The 15,925-nt window shown below is 40.5% G+C and overlaps 1 protein-coding gene and 1 pseudogene across 1 annotated transcript; both read right to left on the bottom strand.

Moving 5' to 3' along the window:
• Nucleotides 1–4,861: 4,861 nt before the first annotated feature.
• On the bottom strand, nucleotides 4,862–5,787 carry LOC145512214 (olfactory receptor 4X2-like; annotated as a pseudogene).
• Nucleotides 5,788–10,620: 4,833 nt separating this feature from the next.
• Nucleotides 10,621–15,925, bottom strand: LOC145513773 (olfactory receptor 4B1-like). The gene is given in 2 exon segments (XM_081510743.1): nucleotides 10,621–11,525; nucleotides 15,760–15,925. Coding segments are annotated over 2 exon segments (1,071 nt in total).

The raw sequence follows: 15,925 nt of genomic DNA, 5'->3' as shown, positions 1-15,925 counted from the left end.
CCTGAGAACATCCACTAGATCATGCAGATTTTCCAATTATTCAATCTGAAAACATTAAGACCAAGCTCTCAACCACAGCTCACATATCTCAGGAGTCACCAGATGGAGAATTTGCTTCCCTGACAGTGTTAGGTTTGGGAATGCTGAGACTAAGTCTGTAAGTCTATCTGATCTGATTAAAAACAAGAGCGCAGTAGACTTGCTTCCCACATGTTCCATAAATAAATAAGACTTCTGGCAGCTGAGCCTGAGTTCACGTTGCTGAGACACACCGGGGGGAAGGCATGGTGATCAAGTGAGAGAAGATTGGTCCCCAGACATCCGTGCTTTTCCCCTTCCTCCTCAGGTACCTGCCTCATGGGAAACAGGACCTGGGTACTAACACCTCAGACTTCTTTGCAGGTAACATAACTTCAGAAATCAATGGGAAATGTAAATTAATTTCACCCAGAGTTCACAGCCCACCTAGACTATGGGGTTCCAGGCTGTTGAGAGGTCAGATCCAGCTCTTGCTTATCATGAACTCAGTCACGTGACTTTACATGAAATGACACCATTTCAAGGATGGATCCAAGGAATTATGGAACACAAGTGTTTCAGAAAACAGCTCTTCTCCTGGCCTTTGGTGTGCATGAGGGTATAGAACAGTGGTTCCCAGCCATGGATAGTTTTGCCTCTAAGAGGATATCTGGTAACATCTGAAGACATTTTATTTTTGTCCCAATCTGGGTGTGAAGCACGTGCCTCTGGCATCTATTGGGCAGAGTCCAGAAATGCTAAGAAATATCCTACAATGCACAGGAAAGCCCCCCACAGCAAAAATTATCTGAGCCGAAAAGAACAATACTACTGCTATTGAGATAACATGCCCAAAAGGAAGCAAAATTTGTCCAAATCAATATTTATTAAAACTGGATTTTGGCTACATGTGATTATATTAATTTGCTTTTACTACATCTGAATATGTACTAAGCTTTCTGTAGTGAAAGATTTTGCAAATGCCATGATGGCACTTTGTAAGATCAATGTGCTCTACACCAGTGCTACTCATTAATGTCATTAATCTAGCCTTGATGAAAGTTGAAACAAGATGCCATGTTTTAACTGACGACTAAAGGGAAAGTTATACTGAGATACATAACATTGTTTTAAAGATTTTAATGTAATTGTTTTTGAGAGTGCAAACTCTGAATTAACCATTGCCCTTTATATTGAAAAAGATATTAGGCAGAAGATTAGCAAATAATTACATAAAAGCTACAAATATTTAAATAATAGTAATATTAAATGTGCATACATTTTGACAAATTTTAACTGTTTATATTGGATTTATGCATATTTTATTGTAGTAAATAATATGCTACACTAGACTAATACATGCATGTATGCATTCATGACATACATTTTCTTAATGTTTTTGATATTTGTATGCTACATGGTTCATCTGCAAGTTTTTTCAAACCCTCACAAATCTGTGAATTTTTTTCAATTTATTTATTAGCATTATCTTCATATAAGTGGCCCTGCACAGTTCAATCCATGTTTCTCGTGCCAACATATAAGCGTATTTAGCATAAAAAGTAATAGAGGTGCTATGTCATATAAAGTATTTATTAAGAAGCTACATTTTGACAAGTACTGTGCCTGAACAACAAAAGTGTAAGCAACAGAGGCCAAAGAAGAAACCTCAAAACAGAATAGCTGAATTGCTTCAAATATCTGAAAATAGATACTGACAGCAGTATCATGGTGGGATAAGACACCCTCACTTTCATTCCCCCATTTTGCAGTAAATAGTCATCATCCACCCATGAATAGAAGCACATCTATGGAAGATGTGGGACCCAGCTCCATATACCAAGGAACTCACCAAGAATCTTATCCACAGATGTATGGGGCAAGAGGCAGACAGATGTCAAGACCAGCTGTGGGACCTACAGAAGACTGCGAAGGAGTTCTGGCCCCTCTTGACCTTGTTTTGGGGAGTACCTGTGGAACACTGACTGGAAATGTCACCTACCTACAAAGGAATCTTTGTGGAAGTGAGGTTTCTCAATAAGTTCCACACTCCATTGAAACAATATATATATGTGTGTGTGTTTATATGTATATATATGCACATATATATGCATTATATATCATGCATATATATATACACATGATTTTGAATGAATTGGGGTGTGAAGAATGAACATCTTGACTTTGCCAGCATCTTACCTCCCCCAAGGTGGCATACCGTAAGGGTAACCTAAGTTGCCGTAATTTCCCATGAGGGAAAGGAGACCTGGTGAGTAAACATCTGGCTTCACCAGCTCTGCAGGACACTGCTCAAGAGGCTCGTTTCTCTCTCACAACTTCCAGAGTGTTAAACTAGGAATTTCATGACTAGTGAGGAACCAGATAAGTACAGAGAAATTTTGGATTCCTTGATTTATTAAAGAGACTATGTTCCTACTCATTGAATTATAGATTCCATCAGGAAGAATTCAAAATCCCTTTTCAGGAAATTCAATGAGCTACAAAAAGAAACAGCAAGACAGTTCAATGAAAAAATTAACAAACATTATAGATCATACAAAAGAAGCAAACAAATTCTGGAGCTAAATTTCTAAAGAATTCAATGGATAGAAAATACAATAGAGAGCATCATTCACAGATCAAATTGAAGAAAATAATCAGTAGACAGAGAAGAGAAACATTGAAATAATAATACTGAATAGAAAATTATTAATGAAAAAGAATGAAGAAATCCTGTGTGATCTGTGGGAGACCATCTAAAGAATATCAAAATCATTGTCATTCCAGAAGAGAAGAGATGGAGAAGGGGTCAGACAGTTCATTTAAAAAAAATTTCAGGAGACTCCCCAAACATAGGGAGAGATTTGGACATTCAAGTCATGAAGGTAAAAGATTACTCATTATATTAGTTAAAAATGATCTTCTCAAGACACATTATAATAAAATTGTGAAAGTCAAACACAAAGGGAGAATTTTTAAACCAGAAGAGGGAAGAAGTTTGAAGCCTGCAAAGAAACCTACACTAGATTAAAAGCAGATTTCTCAGCAGAAAACTTAGAGGCCTGGAGAGACTGAAACAATATTTGCAAATTATTGAAAGAAAGAAATTGCTGACACAAAATACTCTATCAAGAAAAACTATCATTCAGAATTAAAGCAGAAAATAGACATTCAGAGAAACCATTAAGGAACTTCAATACCGTTAGACCTACATTGAGGCTTCTCAGCTGGCTCAGTGGTAAAGAATTCCCCTGCCAAGAAGGAGACACAAGTTCATTCCCTGGTTCAGGAAGATCCCCTGGAGAAGGAAATGGCAACCCACTGCAGTATTCTTGCCTGGAAAATCCCATGGACAGATGAGCCGGGTGGGCTACAGTCCTTGAGGTCACAAGAGTCAGACACAACTTAATGTCTAAACAACAGACCTACCTTACAAGGAGTGCTGAAATTTCTTTAAGCTAAAATAAAGAAACATTGACTAGTAACATGAAAATACATGAAAACTATTGTTGTTGTTCAGTCGCTAAATCGTGTCTGACTCCAAGTGACACCATGGACTGCAGCAGGCCAAGCTTCATCATCCTTCACTAACTCCAAGAATTTGCTCAAATTCATACTCATTGAGTTGGTAATGCCATCCAACCATCTCATCCTCTGTCACCCACTTTTCCTCCTTCACTCAATCTTTCCCAGCATCAGGGTCTTTTCCAATGAGGCAGCTCTTCACATCATGTGGCCAAAGTATTGGAGCTTCAGCTTCAACATCAGTCCTTCCAATGAATATTCAGGATTGATTTCCTTTAGGGTTGACTGGTCTGACCTCCTTGCAGTCTGAGGGATTCTCAAGAGTCTTCTCCAGCACAATTCAAAAGCATCAAGTCTTTGGTGCTCAGCCTTCTTTATGGTCCAACTCTCACATCCATCCATGACTACTGGAAAAACCATAGCTTTGACTCTACGGACCTTTGAGGGCAAAGTGATGTCTCCACTTTTTAACATGATATCTAGGTTTGTCATAGGTTTTCTTCCAAGTGCAAGCATCTTGTAATTTCATGGCAGCAGTCACTGTCTGCAGTGATTTTAGAGCCCAAGAATATAAAATCTGCCACTGTTTCCTACACCACACACTGAACAAAGAAAATGTATAGTCAAATTCTGAACATGTAATACTATAACAGATGGTGTGCTAACTACTTAACTATAGTATAAAGGTTAAAAAAAGATTAGCATCAAAATAGCCATAACAACTATAATTTATGAAAGAATATACAACATAACAAGAGGCATATTGTGACATTAAAGACATGTAGGGGATATAAGAGTGTAGAATGTATGTAATTGAATTAAGTTGCTATCAGTATCAGCATAAAGTAGATTGTGTCACTATGTTTTAGGTAAGCCTCATGGTAACCACATGCCCAACCAACAGTAGATTCACAAAGAATAAAGGCAAGGAAATCAGAGCATAACACCGTGCAAGGTCACCAATTCACAAATGTAGGCAGCAAAAAGGATCAACTATCAATACAAAACCAACAGAAAACAGTCAAATGGGAATAGTAAGTCTTCACGTTTCAATGACTACTATAAGGGTAAATGAATTGAATTCTCCAATCAAAAGGCACAGAGTTGATGGCTGTATTTTAACAAAATAAGAGGAATTTCCTGGCTGTCCTATAGTTAGGGCTCCTAGTTTTCCTTCCGAGGATGTGAGTTCAGTCCCTGGTCCAGGAACGAAGATCCCACAAGCCATGTGGCACAAAAAAAAAAAAAAAAAGGATTTCAATAAGATTAGTATGCATAACTATGTGTAGTGATGAATATTAATTCCAAGACTCAACCTCTATTTCTCTTCTAGTTTCATTGTCCCGATCCACAGCCTCTTCATGGCTTTCTTCATTTCAGCATTTCTCAGGGAATAGATGACAGGGTTGAGGAGTGGGGTGATCACCGTGTAGAACACAGCCACTATCTTGTCCACAGACAGGGTGGTAGAAGGTCTCAGATAGATGAAGATGCAGGGCCCAGAGAACTTGTGACCACAGTGATGTGGGACCCACAGGTGGACAGGACCTTGCTCTGACCCTCAGAGCTTCGAGTCCACACATGGAGCAAGATGACCACATAGGATACTAAGAGGACAATGAAACTGATCACAGACAGGTTCCCCCCATTGGCAACAATCAGAAGACCAATGAGGAAGGTGTCAGAGCAGGCAAGTTTCATGAGGGGAAGCACATCACAGAAATAGTGGCCAATCACATTGGGACCACAGAAGGGCAAATGGAAGATGAGAAGGATTTGGGCCAAGGAATGCACTAATCCCCACATCCATGCTGCTCCCACCAGGAAGGCACACACCTGCCAGTTCATGATGGTGGTGTAGTTGAGGGGCTTGCAGATGGCCAAGTATCGGTTGTAGGCCATCACAGTGAGCAGGAAAATCTCAGTGCCAGCAAAGAAGTGGAGAAAGGAAAGCTGTGTCATGCAGCCCCACAGGGATATGGATTTCCTTTCAGTAGGCAGATCTGAGATGAGTTGGGCATTGTAGTCAAGGTGTAGCAGATCTCCACAAAGGACGTGTATTCAGGAAGAAGTACATGGGGAACCAAGGCTTCTGCTGGTCATAACAGTGAGGACAATGAGGAAATTCCACAGCAAAATGGATATATACAGGAGCAGAAATATCACAAAGCAAACTTTCTGCACCTCTGGATTGGAAGAAAATCCTAGGAAAATAAATTCTGTCACATTGTGTGTTTTACCCATGACATAACTACTAGGAGGTAGTAATTTGGGTGTGTGCTCTGAAATAACACTCAAGACTTCTTCCTTTAGCAGCTGAATTATGTAATAGTCACTTGCATATCTGAAATGTTACCATTCAGACTCTGCAACCTAAAAGTGTTCTCAGAAATAGGAAATCCATCTCTTCAATCCATAGGCCATTACAGTCAGTGACCCTCTTCTCCTAGGACATTTTGGAAATACAGCACTTTACCCTTTGAATTGCATTTGTTCTATGTGACCGTCTGGCCCACCAAACTGAACTTTCTAAAGCAGAGATTATTTCTTGCTACCACTCTATCTCCAGTGCTAACTGAAGCACCTGCACAAAATTACACTCAATGAATGTACATAGGATGGAGGAACAGTGCATATAGATCATCCTAGCCTTCTTAGCACAGTATTTGGTACATCACAGAAATTCAGCAAATACTGGGAGAACAAAGGTCACCAAGGGCCAAGACCACATCTTTCCACCTCTGAATCCCATGTCTAGCACAGTGCTTATTTCAGGCAAAGACCAGACCAATGTGACAGCACTTTGTGAAATACCACAGGCTTTCTGGTAGCATTCCCTTTACTTTCAAAGTGAAATTATAATCATCACATGCTCACAAAACAAAACTAACCCTACCATTTCTGTGCCTTTGTTGTCTCACTACTGTTCCTTTTATCTGTTCTGATCCCAGAGAGATCATTAGTGCTCTGATCACATCCAGTTTTCAATCTCCAAGCATTAAGGCCAAGTTATGTGCCAGAGCTCATACATTTCAGGTGTTGCCAGATGGAGGATCTGCTCTCCTGCAGCCTTAGGACGGCTGAGACGAAGCCAGGGAGTCTATTCCACCTGATTAAAAACAAGAACACAGTAAACTTGCCTCTCAGGTGTTCCACAGAGAAATAAGAATTCTGTCAGCTAAGCTTTGAGTTCACTCTGCTGAGAGATACTGGAGGTGGAGGGTGTATATGACGATCAAATAAGAGAAGTTTGGTCCCCAGAGAGCCATGTCTTTCCCCTTCCTAATCAGGCACCTACCTAATGGGAAGAAGGACCTGGATACCAACCTCTCAAACTTTCTTGTAGGTAACATAACTTCAGAAATCAATAGAGAATATATTAAATTAATTTCACCCAGTGTTCACAGAGCACTTAGGCTATGGAGATTTATGTTATTCTGAGGGCAATTAGATCCAGCTCTTTGTCTGATGCTTTGTGACCCCATGGACTGCAGCATGCCAGGCTTCCCTGTCCATCACTAACAGCTGGAGCTTTCTCAAGTTCATGTCCATCGTGTCGGTGATGCCATCCAACAGTCTCAATTTCTGTCGTCCCCTTCTCCTCTTGCCTTCAATCTTTCCCAGCATCAGGGTATTTTCCAATGAGTTGATTCTTCACATCAGATGGCCAAAGTACTGGAGCTTCAGCTTCAACATCAGTCCTTCCGATGAATATTCAGGACTAATTTCCTTTAGGATGGACTGGTTGGAGCTCCTTGCAATCCAAGGGATTCTCAAGGACCTTCTCCAACACCACAGTTCAAAAGCATCAATTCTTTGGCACTAAGCCTTCTTTATGGTCCAACTCTCACATCCATACATATGGAAAAACAATAGTTTTCACTAGACAGACGTTTGTTGGTAAAGTAATGTCTCTGCTTTTTAATATGCTGTCTAGGTGAGCCATAGCTTTTCTTCCAAGGAACAAGCATCTTTTAAATTCATGGCTGCAGTCACCATCTGTAGTGATTTTGTAGCCCCTCAAAATAAAACTTGTAACTGTTTCTATTGTTTCCTCATCTATTTGCCATGAAGTGATGGGACTAGACGCCACGATCTTAGCTTTATGAATATTGACTTTCAAGCCAACTTTTTCACTCTCCTCTTTCACTTTCATCAATAGGCTCTTTAGTTCTTCTTTGCTTTCTGCCATAAGAATGGTGTCATCTGCATATCTGAGGTTATTGATATTTCTCCCAACTATCTTGATTCCAGCTTGTGCTTCATCCAGCCCAGAGTTTCTCATGATGTACTCTGCATATAAGTTAAATAAGCAGGGTGACAATAGAGAGCCTTGACATACTCATTTCCCAATTTGGAACCAGTCTGTTGTTCCATGTCCAGTTCTAACTGTTGCTTCTTGACCTACATACAGATTTCTCAGGAAGCAAGTCAGGTGGTCTGGTATTTCCATCTCTTTCAGAATTTACCACAGTTTGCTGTGATCCACACAGTCAAAGGCTGGGTTCAAGGAATTATGGGCCTCAAATGTCAGAAACTGAGACAGCACTTCTGGCCTTTGGTGTGGATGAGGATGAGGCTATAGAACAGTGGTTCTCAACCATGGGTGATTTTGCCCCCAAGAGGATATTTGGTAACATCTGGAGATATTTTTTTCATTTCCTACCTGTGTGGGAAGGAGGTGTTCCTGGCATTTAGTGGCCAGAGGCCAGAGATGCTAAGAAACATCCTACAATGTGAAAGACATCCCCCTACCACCACAACACAGGTTACCTAAGCCAAAATCACAATACGACTGCTATTGAGACACTCTTCTCAGAAGGAAAAAAAATTCCAAATTGATATTTATCAATATTAAACTGGATGTTGGTTTGAAAACACTACATGTGAGTTTATTACAACATTGAAAGGCAATTTACTCCAAAAATTAATTTATAAATAAATAAATATAAGAAGATTTTCATAGATAAAAAAGAAAATATATAGGCTTTGCACACCACACAGTCTCTGTCATAATTACTCAACCATACCACTCCAACACAAAAGATGCCATAGATAGAAAAAGAGTAAAATAGTGGGGCATGACTGTAATCCAATAAAACTTATTTATGGGCAATAAAGCTTAAATTTCATTTGACTTTTATGTGTCACAAAATATTATTCCACTTTAATTTTTTCAACCATTTGAAAATGTGAAAGCCTTTCTTGGCTCATAGGTCATACAAAAGGAGGGAACAGTTTGATTTATGCCATAGACGACTGAGTGGCTAACACACACACACATACACACATGTTATTCAGTGTACAGATAACAACTGTCTAGAAAGGAAAGGGTCTTGTAAAATTATTCAGATGAAGATATGAATGGTTGTATATATATATATGGCTGAGTCTCTTTTCTGTTCACCTGAAACTATCACAACATTGTTAACCTGCTATACTCCTATACAAAATTAAAAGTTTGAAAACGAAAAGATATGAATGGTTACATGCCTGCTCAGTTGCTGTAACGTCCGACTCTGCAACCCCATGAACTGTAGCCTGCCAGGTTCCTCTGTCCATGGGATTATCCAGGCAAGAAAACTGGGGCAGTTTGCCATTTCCTCCTTCAGGGGATCTTCCTGACCCAGGGATCAAACCCTCCTCTTCTGCGTCTCCTGCATTGGCAGGTAGATTCTTTACCACTGAGCCACCTGGAAAGCCCATGTGAGTTATTAATCATAGCTTTATTATATTTCACCTCCCACAGACCTTTCCATTCTAACAATATCATACTTCCTTGAAACAAAGCTCCTACTGTGGAATTTGAGGCAGTGGATTCAGGTTAATGAAGGGAAAAAATTGAATGAAGTATTTTTTTAAGTAAATATACAACTTTATAGGGTTGATATTTGAGAAGATACATTTCTAAAAATCGCCTTTGTAATTTTTCCATTTAAAAAAATTGGAGAGAAAAACTATCTGTTATGATAGAAGTATATATACAGATGTCAAGGGCTGATAAGATGATTTCTGCTAAGTGAACTTTGGCAAACTTAGTTGATCAAAACTATACCTACTGGTTTGAAAAGCCATCTGTAACAGTATATGAAATGATAAGAGAGATGTGCTGAGTGCAGATGTCACAGAGATGAGGAATATTTAAATAATATTTCCACTTACTAGAAAAGATGAAATATATTCTTAGTATTTTTTCAGTTTTTAACATTATTAAAATTTTTATTTTATATTGGGTTATAAATGATTAACAAACAATGTTCTAATAGTTTCAAGTGAACAGTGAAGGGACTCAGCCATACGTATACATGTATCCATTCTTCCCCAAATGCCCCTTCCATCCAGGCTGCCACATAACATTGAGCAGAGTTCCATGTGCTATACAGTAAGACCTTGTTGATTGTCCATTTTAAATATTGCAGTGGGTACAGGCCCATCCCAAACTCCTTGTGCACACTGAGTCATTTCAGTCGAGTCCAACTCTTTGGGACACTACGGACCACAGCCCACCAGGCTCCTCTATCCATCGGATTCTCCAGGCAAGAATACTGGAGTGGGTTGCCATTTCCTTCTCCCCCAAACTCCCTAATCTTACCTAAAATGAAGTATTGATAGAAAAGCATTCTATGGATTCCCACAAGAGCACATTAATAGAGGGAAAGAACAAAACATAAACTGCTTTCTCCCAGTTCACAATCTTTCCCCACACCACAGCACACTAACACTGAGAAGTAAAGCAAATGAAACCAAGGTTCACAGGTAGAAGGTGACAGAGTGGGAATTTCAATCCAGGTGATCCCTTCCTAAAGTCTATGCCCTGTATACTATTGAACATGAAGAAAAACAGCAATGCAACTCAATTTTCAACTTTCTCCAAAATACAGAGGGCTATGAAAGGCATCTGATTTATTTTATGGAATATAAAGCCCTCATCTAAAATACAACAAAAAGCCTGAATAGGTGAACTTTTGCTCTGTTTCTCATAGTTCACTAAAATCAAACTTTTATTTAGTCACCATATGCATGCTCAGTTTTTTAAGGTTTTCATTGTTATTCCACCCGTGAGTTAACTTTCTTGCCCTACAGCCTCTTCAAGGCGATTTTCACCTCTGTGTTTCTGAGTGTGTAGATGATGAGGTTCAGCATGGGAGTGACCGTCGTGTAGAACACGGCCACCAGTTTGTCCTCAGTGAAGGTGGAGGGGGGCCGCATGTAGAGGAAGATGGTAGGTCCAAAGAACAAGATGACCACCATGATGTGAGAGGCACAGGTGGAGAGGGCTTTGCGTCTTCCCTCTGCTGAATGATTCCTTAAGTTGACCAGGATGACAATGTATGAGGAAACCAACATAAGGAGGGAAAATATAGACAATAATCCACTGTTGGCTAACACAATAACTCCCTCCGCAGAGGTGTCAGTTCAGGCAAGCTTGAATAAGGGGTGAAGGTCACAGGGGTAGTGGTCAATCATGTTGGGACCACAGAAGGGCAACTGGACAGTGACGAGGATCTGCACCATGGAGTGAATTATGTCCCCCAGCCAGGAACCAGCCACTGGTAGGTGGCACACAGTCCGACTCATGATGGTTGTGTAATGAAGGGGCTTGCAGATGGCCACATAGCGGTCATAGGCTATTACCATGAGCAGGAAGGTCTCAGCAGCTCCACACAAGTGAAAGAAGAATATCTGAGCCACACAGCTCTCAAGGGAGATGGTTTTAATCTTGGGAAGTAAGTCTGTGATGAATTTAGGGACAACAGTGGAGGAGTAACTGATCTCCACCAGGGACAGGTGACTAAGGAAGACGTACATGGGGGAATGCAGACTCTTACTGACTTTGACTGTCTGAAATATGAGGCCACTGCTCACTATCGTGGCCAAGTACATGGGAATAAACACCAAAAAGCATGCTCTCTGCACCTCTGGATCCTGGAAAAGACTGGTGATAATTAACTCAGTCACATTATTTGTACTCGCCCTGGAATCTGCTCAGGTGTGCTGGATAAGAGCTACTGAGTGCCCTGTAATAAAAGGAGCACTGATCATAATGAATTCTCTCTATATACAGCATGTTGGGCAGTGCAAACAACATTATAATACACTTACTATGATATCATTTAACCAGTATGAACTTGTTCAGCATTAAATGCGACCAATCTAACAGCAGTTTATATATCAGAAAATTAAGGCTCAGAGAATTGATTCTTTACCCAAGGTCACACAGAAAGTAGTGAATTCTGGGACTCAGAACCAGACTTCCTGACTTTAGCCACAATTCATTTTAGTCCATTATAAGATATTCTGAATTTAGGAAATAATTTAAGTTCAGAGCTTATAGTTTTATTATCCTTGTTACATTTTTTAGTGTTCTTTACTTCATTGCATTTTGAATGCTGTCTCCTATTGGGGAATTTTCATGAGACATTTCTGTTCCTAACTTTCGTTTTTCCTTATCCCTGTCTCAGGGAATCATCTTCCCACTTATATTTCTGCCCTTTTCCAAAAGATATTCTGTCCTGATTTCTTCACTCCTTTCTACCAGTCCTCAGACTATTCAGGTCAGATTCCTTCACCAGTCTTGCATCTTCAATAACTATGTTCCTATGACAAATGCTCAAACACATTGGAGATAACTCAATTCACTGGCTTGTCACCATCATTACCCTATTACTTTCAACACACTTGCCCCTCTGCTCAAACTACTGACAGATCACGAACTCACAGAGCTTGTCCTTAGATAGCATTGTTATGGGTGGCCAGTCTGCTTGTTCTTTTTCCAGGCTAGTAGCCAGCAGCAAAATATATAACAAGAGTGAGATTTCTTTATGAGGTATATCCATGGAACATACTCACTGACACCCCTTACACATCTATACAACCCCAGACTAGAGAGAAAAAATATAGATCATGATACCACCTCAAGCTAACAATGTCATGTAATTAAAAAAAAAAAAAGAAAATCCTCCAGATTAAGCTAACAAACTAGGACTTTTTTCACCACATGTAGTCCATGAGACATAAGAACGAAATAGTATTAATACTTTGAATTTCTAAGTTTGATCCCATTATCTCTCCCCTTATCTCCAGGAGTTGGTGATGAACAGGAAGGCCTGGCATGCTGCAGTCCACGGGGTTGCAAAGAGTCGGACATGACTGAGCGACTGTACTGAATTAAGCTATCTCTGATTTTATAATAAAATTTTGAAAAAATATAGCTTTGGACATGATACAAATGAACTTATTTACAAAACAGAAAAAAAATAAAATAAGGAAAAAATAAAATAAAAGAATTAAAGATGGAAAACCTTCAACTCCAGGGATGCAAGCGATCATGGAAATGTTCCCATTCATCATGATTCTAAACATTTCCCGTACAGGACTTTGTTTCTTAGGCTGCCATGTTAGGTTTGAACAGCTTTTCCATTTCCTGAGGTCTGTTCATTTAGATAGCAATTCAATACTGTTGTGTCTACTCTAGTGTTGGGGGTGTGGGGAATATTATTTTTGTAAAGGGTTTAGGAACATATGGTTCTGTTCCCTCAACAACTTAGGGACCACGCCTCTAAACAGCAGGAAGTAGTTATGGAATGAAAACGATATCCCTTGCCCTTGGCAACATCATTCTCCTAAAAGAAAAGGGGAGAATGAAACAGTCAATTCCTAGGCAGGTTGATAAGAAGTCCGGGGGTCCCTAAAGAGAGAAGGGTCTGGAATTCTCAAGGAGAAGGTAAGGACAAACTTTTTTCCTCTACATTCCTTCAGATTATATAACAATAATGTATCCTTCTTGAGGACAGTTTCTGGAAAAAGCCTTCTGGCTAATCCTGTTATCTTAAAATGTAAATTATGGGAGTGGGTCTAATAAGGTCTTTACAACCTCCAGACATTCTTTTGATTCACTGTAATAAATAATTAAAAAGTATATAACTCCATTGCTAATACTAGCAAAGGGTACTCTTTCTGCCCCCTTCTGATGTCTATGTCAGAAGCTTTCTCTATCCCTTTTACACTTTAATAAAACGCAAAAGCTCTGAGTGATCAAGCCTCGTCTCTGGCCCTGGATTGAATTCTTCTTCTCTGGAGGTCAAGAATCCAGGCGTCTTTCATGGTTCAGCAACAACCTTTCGTCTTGGCGGCTCATCTGTGATTCTTTAGGACAAGGTAAGAATGCTTGGAGCTCTAGTTCTTTGTTCTCCTATTGAACATGTTTTCTGCTGTACTTTACTAACTATACAGTGTGCTTGTGTGAATGAATGACATGACCTGCGTGAAGCAAGTGAGGAGCCCTGCTCTACGGTTCCGTGGTGACCTCATACGGCTTATGGCAGAAACCTGTCGGCGGTTTATACTGACCTGCCAAAGCCAAGAGGCACCCAATGTTTCCTTCGGGGACCAACCAGAAATGGGCAAAGTGTGTGGACCAAACTCTCCTTTCTCCGTCAAACTTTCCAGTCTCTTTGACCATGTCATAACTTCTAGGGAATTAGAACTACTAACCTATTTTATCAGATCATAGACTTTCAAGGGACTTGTGATCTATGTTGTTACTGTGTACTCTTACTTAGGTCCCAAACTTGGATTGGTAATCAGGAAGTGCCTAGCCTCGCTAGGAGTTGAAAGTTTGGAAGCTAGATGGAGCTCTAGTTCCAAGAGCATCTCTGAGGTTAAAGGTTACTCAGATTGGAAGTGCAATGAGTTTCTTCCTTTGTTAACGCTAGCTCTTAGTGGACCAGAGGAGGCTTTCCAGTGGCTTTTGTCCCAACTCCTTAGATTTTCTTTCTGTGGCATCTGTGGGAATGAAATGGAAGGACAAACATCACTTTTTCCTCACTGATCAACCTTTCACCATCTTTTTTGCTATCGCTTATAGTGGTGTGGTGACGATTGGAAGGAACGTCTCAGTTTTATGTTCGTACCGGTCTTATTGTGGTCAGGAATATACTCAGGATCGTGCAAAGGCACTCAGGTGATGAATGTTTCCCCCAGCAGTCTTAACTTGGGAGGCATTCTGGAAGGTTACTCTGATTGCACTTTGGGTGGCATCAGAGGCAAGCAAGGTTTTAATGGTGAGGAACTGGACATTAGTCTGGGATGCCATCAGGTCTACCCCAGTGCATCTCCACCCTGCCTCGGTGGTAGAACAGGGAGGGATGAGTAGGGCGCCTGTGTCAGTAAGGGACAGACTAAGTCTGACCAGGGAAGGAAAACTTCAGTGTAAAGTCTGTCTACCCCCCCACCCCCACCCTCCCAATCTAGAGGAGGGAGGGATGCCTCCAGTAGAAAGATGGTGCTGGTCACTTTTTTTTTCTCTCTTACAGATGGGAGCTAGCAATTCCAGCCTCACTCCTTTGAACTGTACCCCGAAACACTGGGATAGATTTGATCCCCAGAGCTTAAAGGAGGCACTCCTGATCTTCTTCTGTGATACTGAATGGCAACAATATCCTTTAGAAGATGAGGAACCCTGACCTGTTGAAGGATCTCAATTATTACTGTTTTACAATTAGACCGGTTCTGTAGAAAACAAGGGAAATGGGTAAAAGTAGCATAGGTGTTGCTCTTTTTCTCTCTGCTAGGTATGCCAGACTTATGTCCTAAGGGTATAGATTTGGGTGTGAAATCTTCAGCTCCTTCTTGTCCTCCTACTTTGCCCCCATACCTGGGGCTCCAAACTGAGTAAATTAAAAGTCAGGGAACCCCCACAAGAAGGGTTGCCTTGGTCCCAGTAAAGATCCAAACTGTTATTCAAATTGCCCAAGTAGAGGTCCAAACAACCCCTGTCTCAGTACGACCTCAGACTACTCTGGCTTCAATAGAAACTCAGACAATCGAAGTAAGAGAAACTCAGATAGTAAAAACTTAGGGTGAAATACAGGGTGAGATGGAGAACACAAAATAAAGAGGTAAAAAAAAGCAGAATTCTCCAATCTATCCCTGGGATCTTATGCGCAGAGCAGCCAGAGAGGTGAGGAACTGCCACACAAGCTGTTGTTGCCTCTTCATGAAGCACCCACCAGGAGAAATAATCAGTCTATGAGAGCTAATAAGCCCTTTCCTTATCAAGAAGTATAAAGCATCAAGGAGGATATGTGAAATTATTTAAAGGACCCAGAAAAATATACTAGAGCTTTTAAAGGTGTTACTCTGCTTTATGACCTTACTTGGAATGGTGTGATATATATCTTGGGACAAACGCCGACTCCCGACTCAAAAACTCACGTTTTGGAGAAAGCTGTTGCTTATAGAGATGAATGGCTTGATAATGAATCAGTAGGGAAGAGGGAGGACGAGATAGCCGTACCCCCCACTGGGAATCAGGCGGCCCCCGACTATAGAACCAGACTGGGACTACAATACAGCTAAAGGAAGATGAGATCAGAGTCAT

This window comes from Giraffa tippelskirchi, chromosome 7 (assembly GCF_054371585.1).
Source record: "Giraffa tippelskirchi isolate mGirTip1 chromosome 7, T2T-mGirTip1v1.2.pri, whole genome shotgun sequence".
Taxonomy (NCBI): Eukaryota; Metazoa; Chordata; class Mammalia; order Artiodactyla; family Giraffidae; genus Giraffa; species Giraffa tippelskirchi.
Note: the sequence above shows the minus strand (reverse complement) of the source record. Positions and strands in the feature narration are given on the sequence as shown.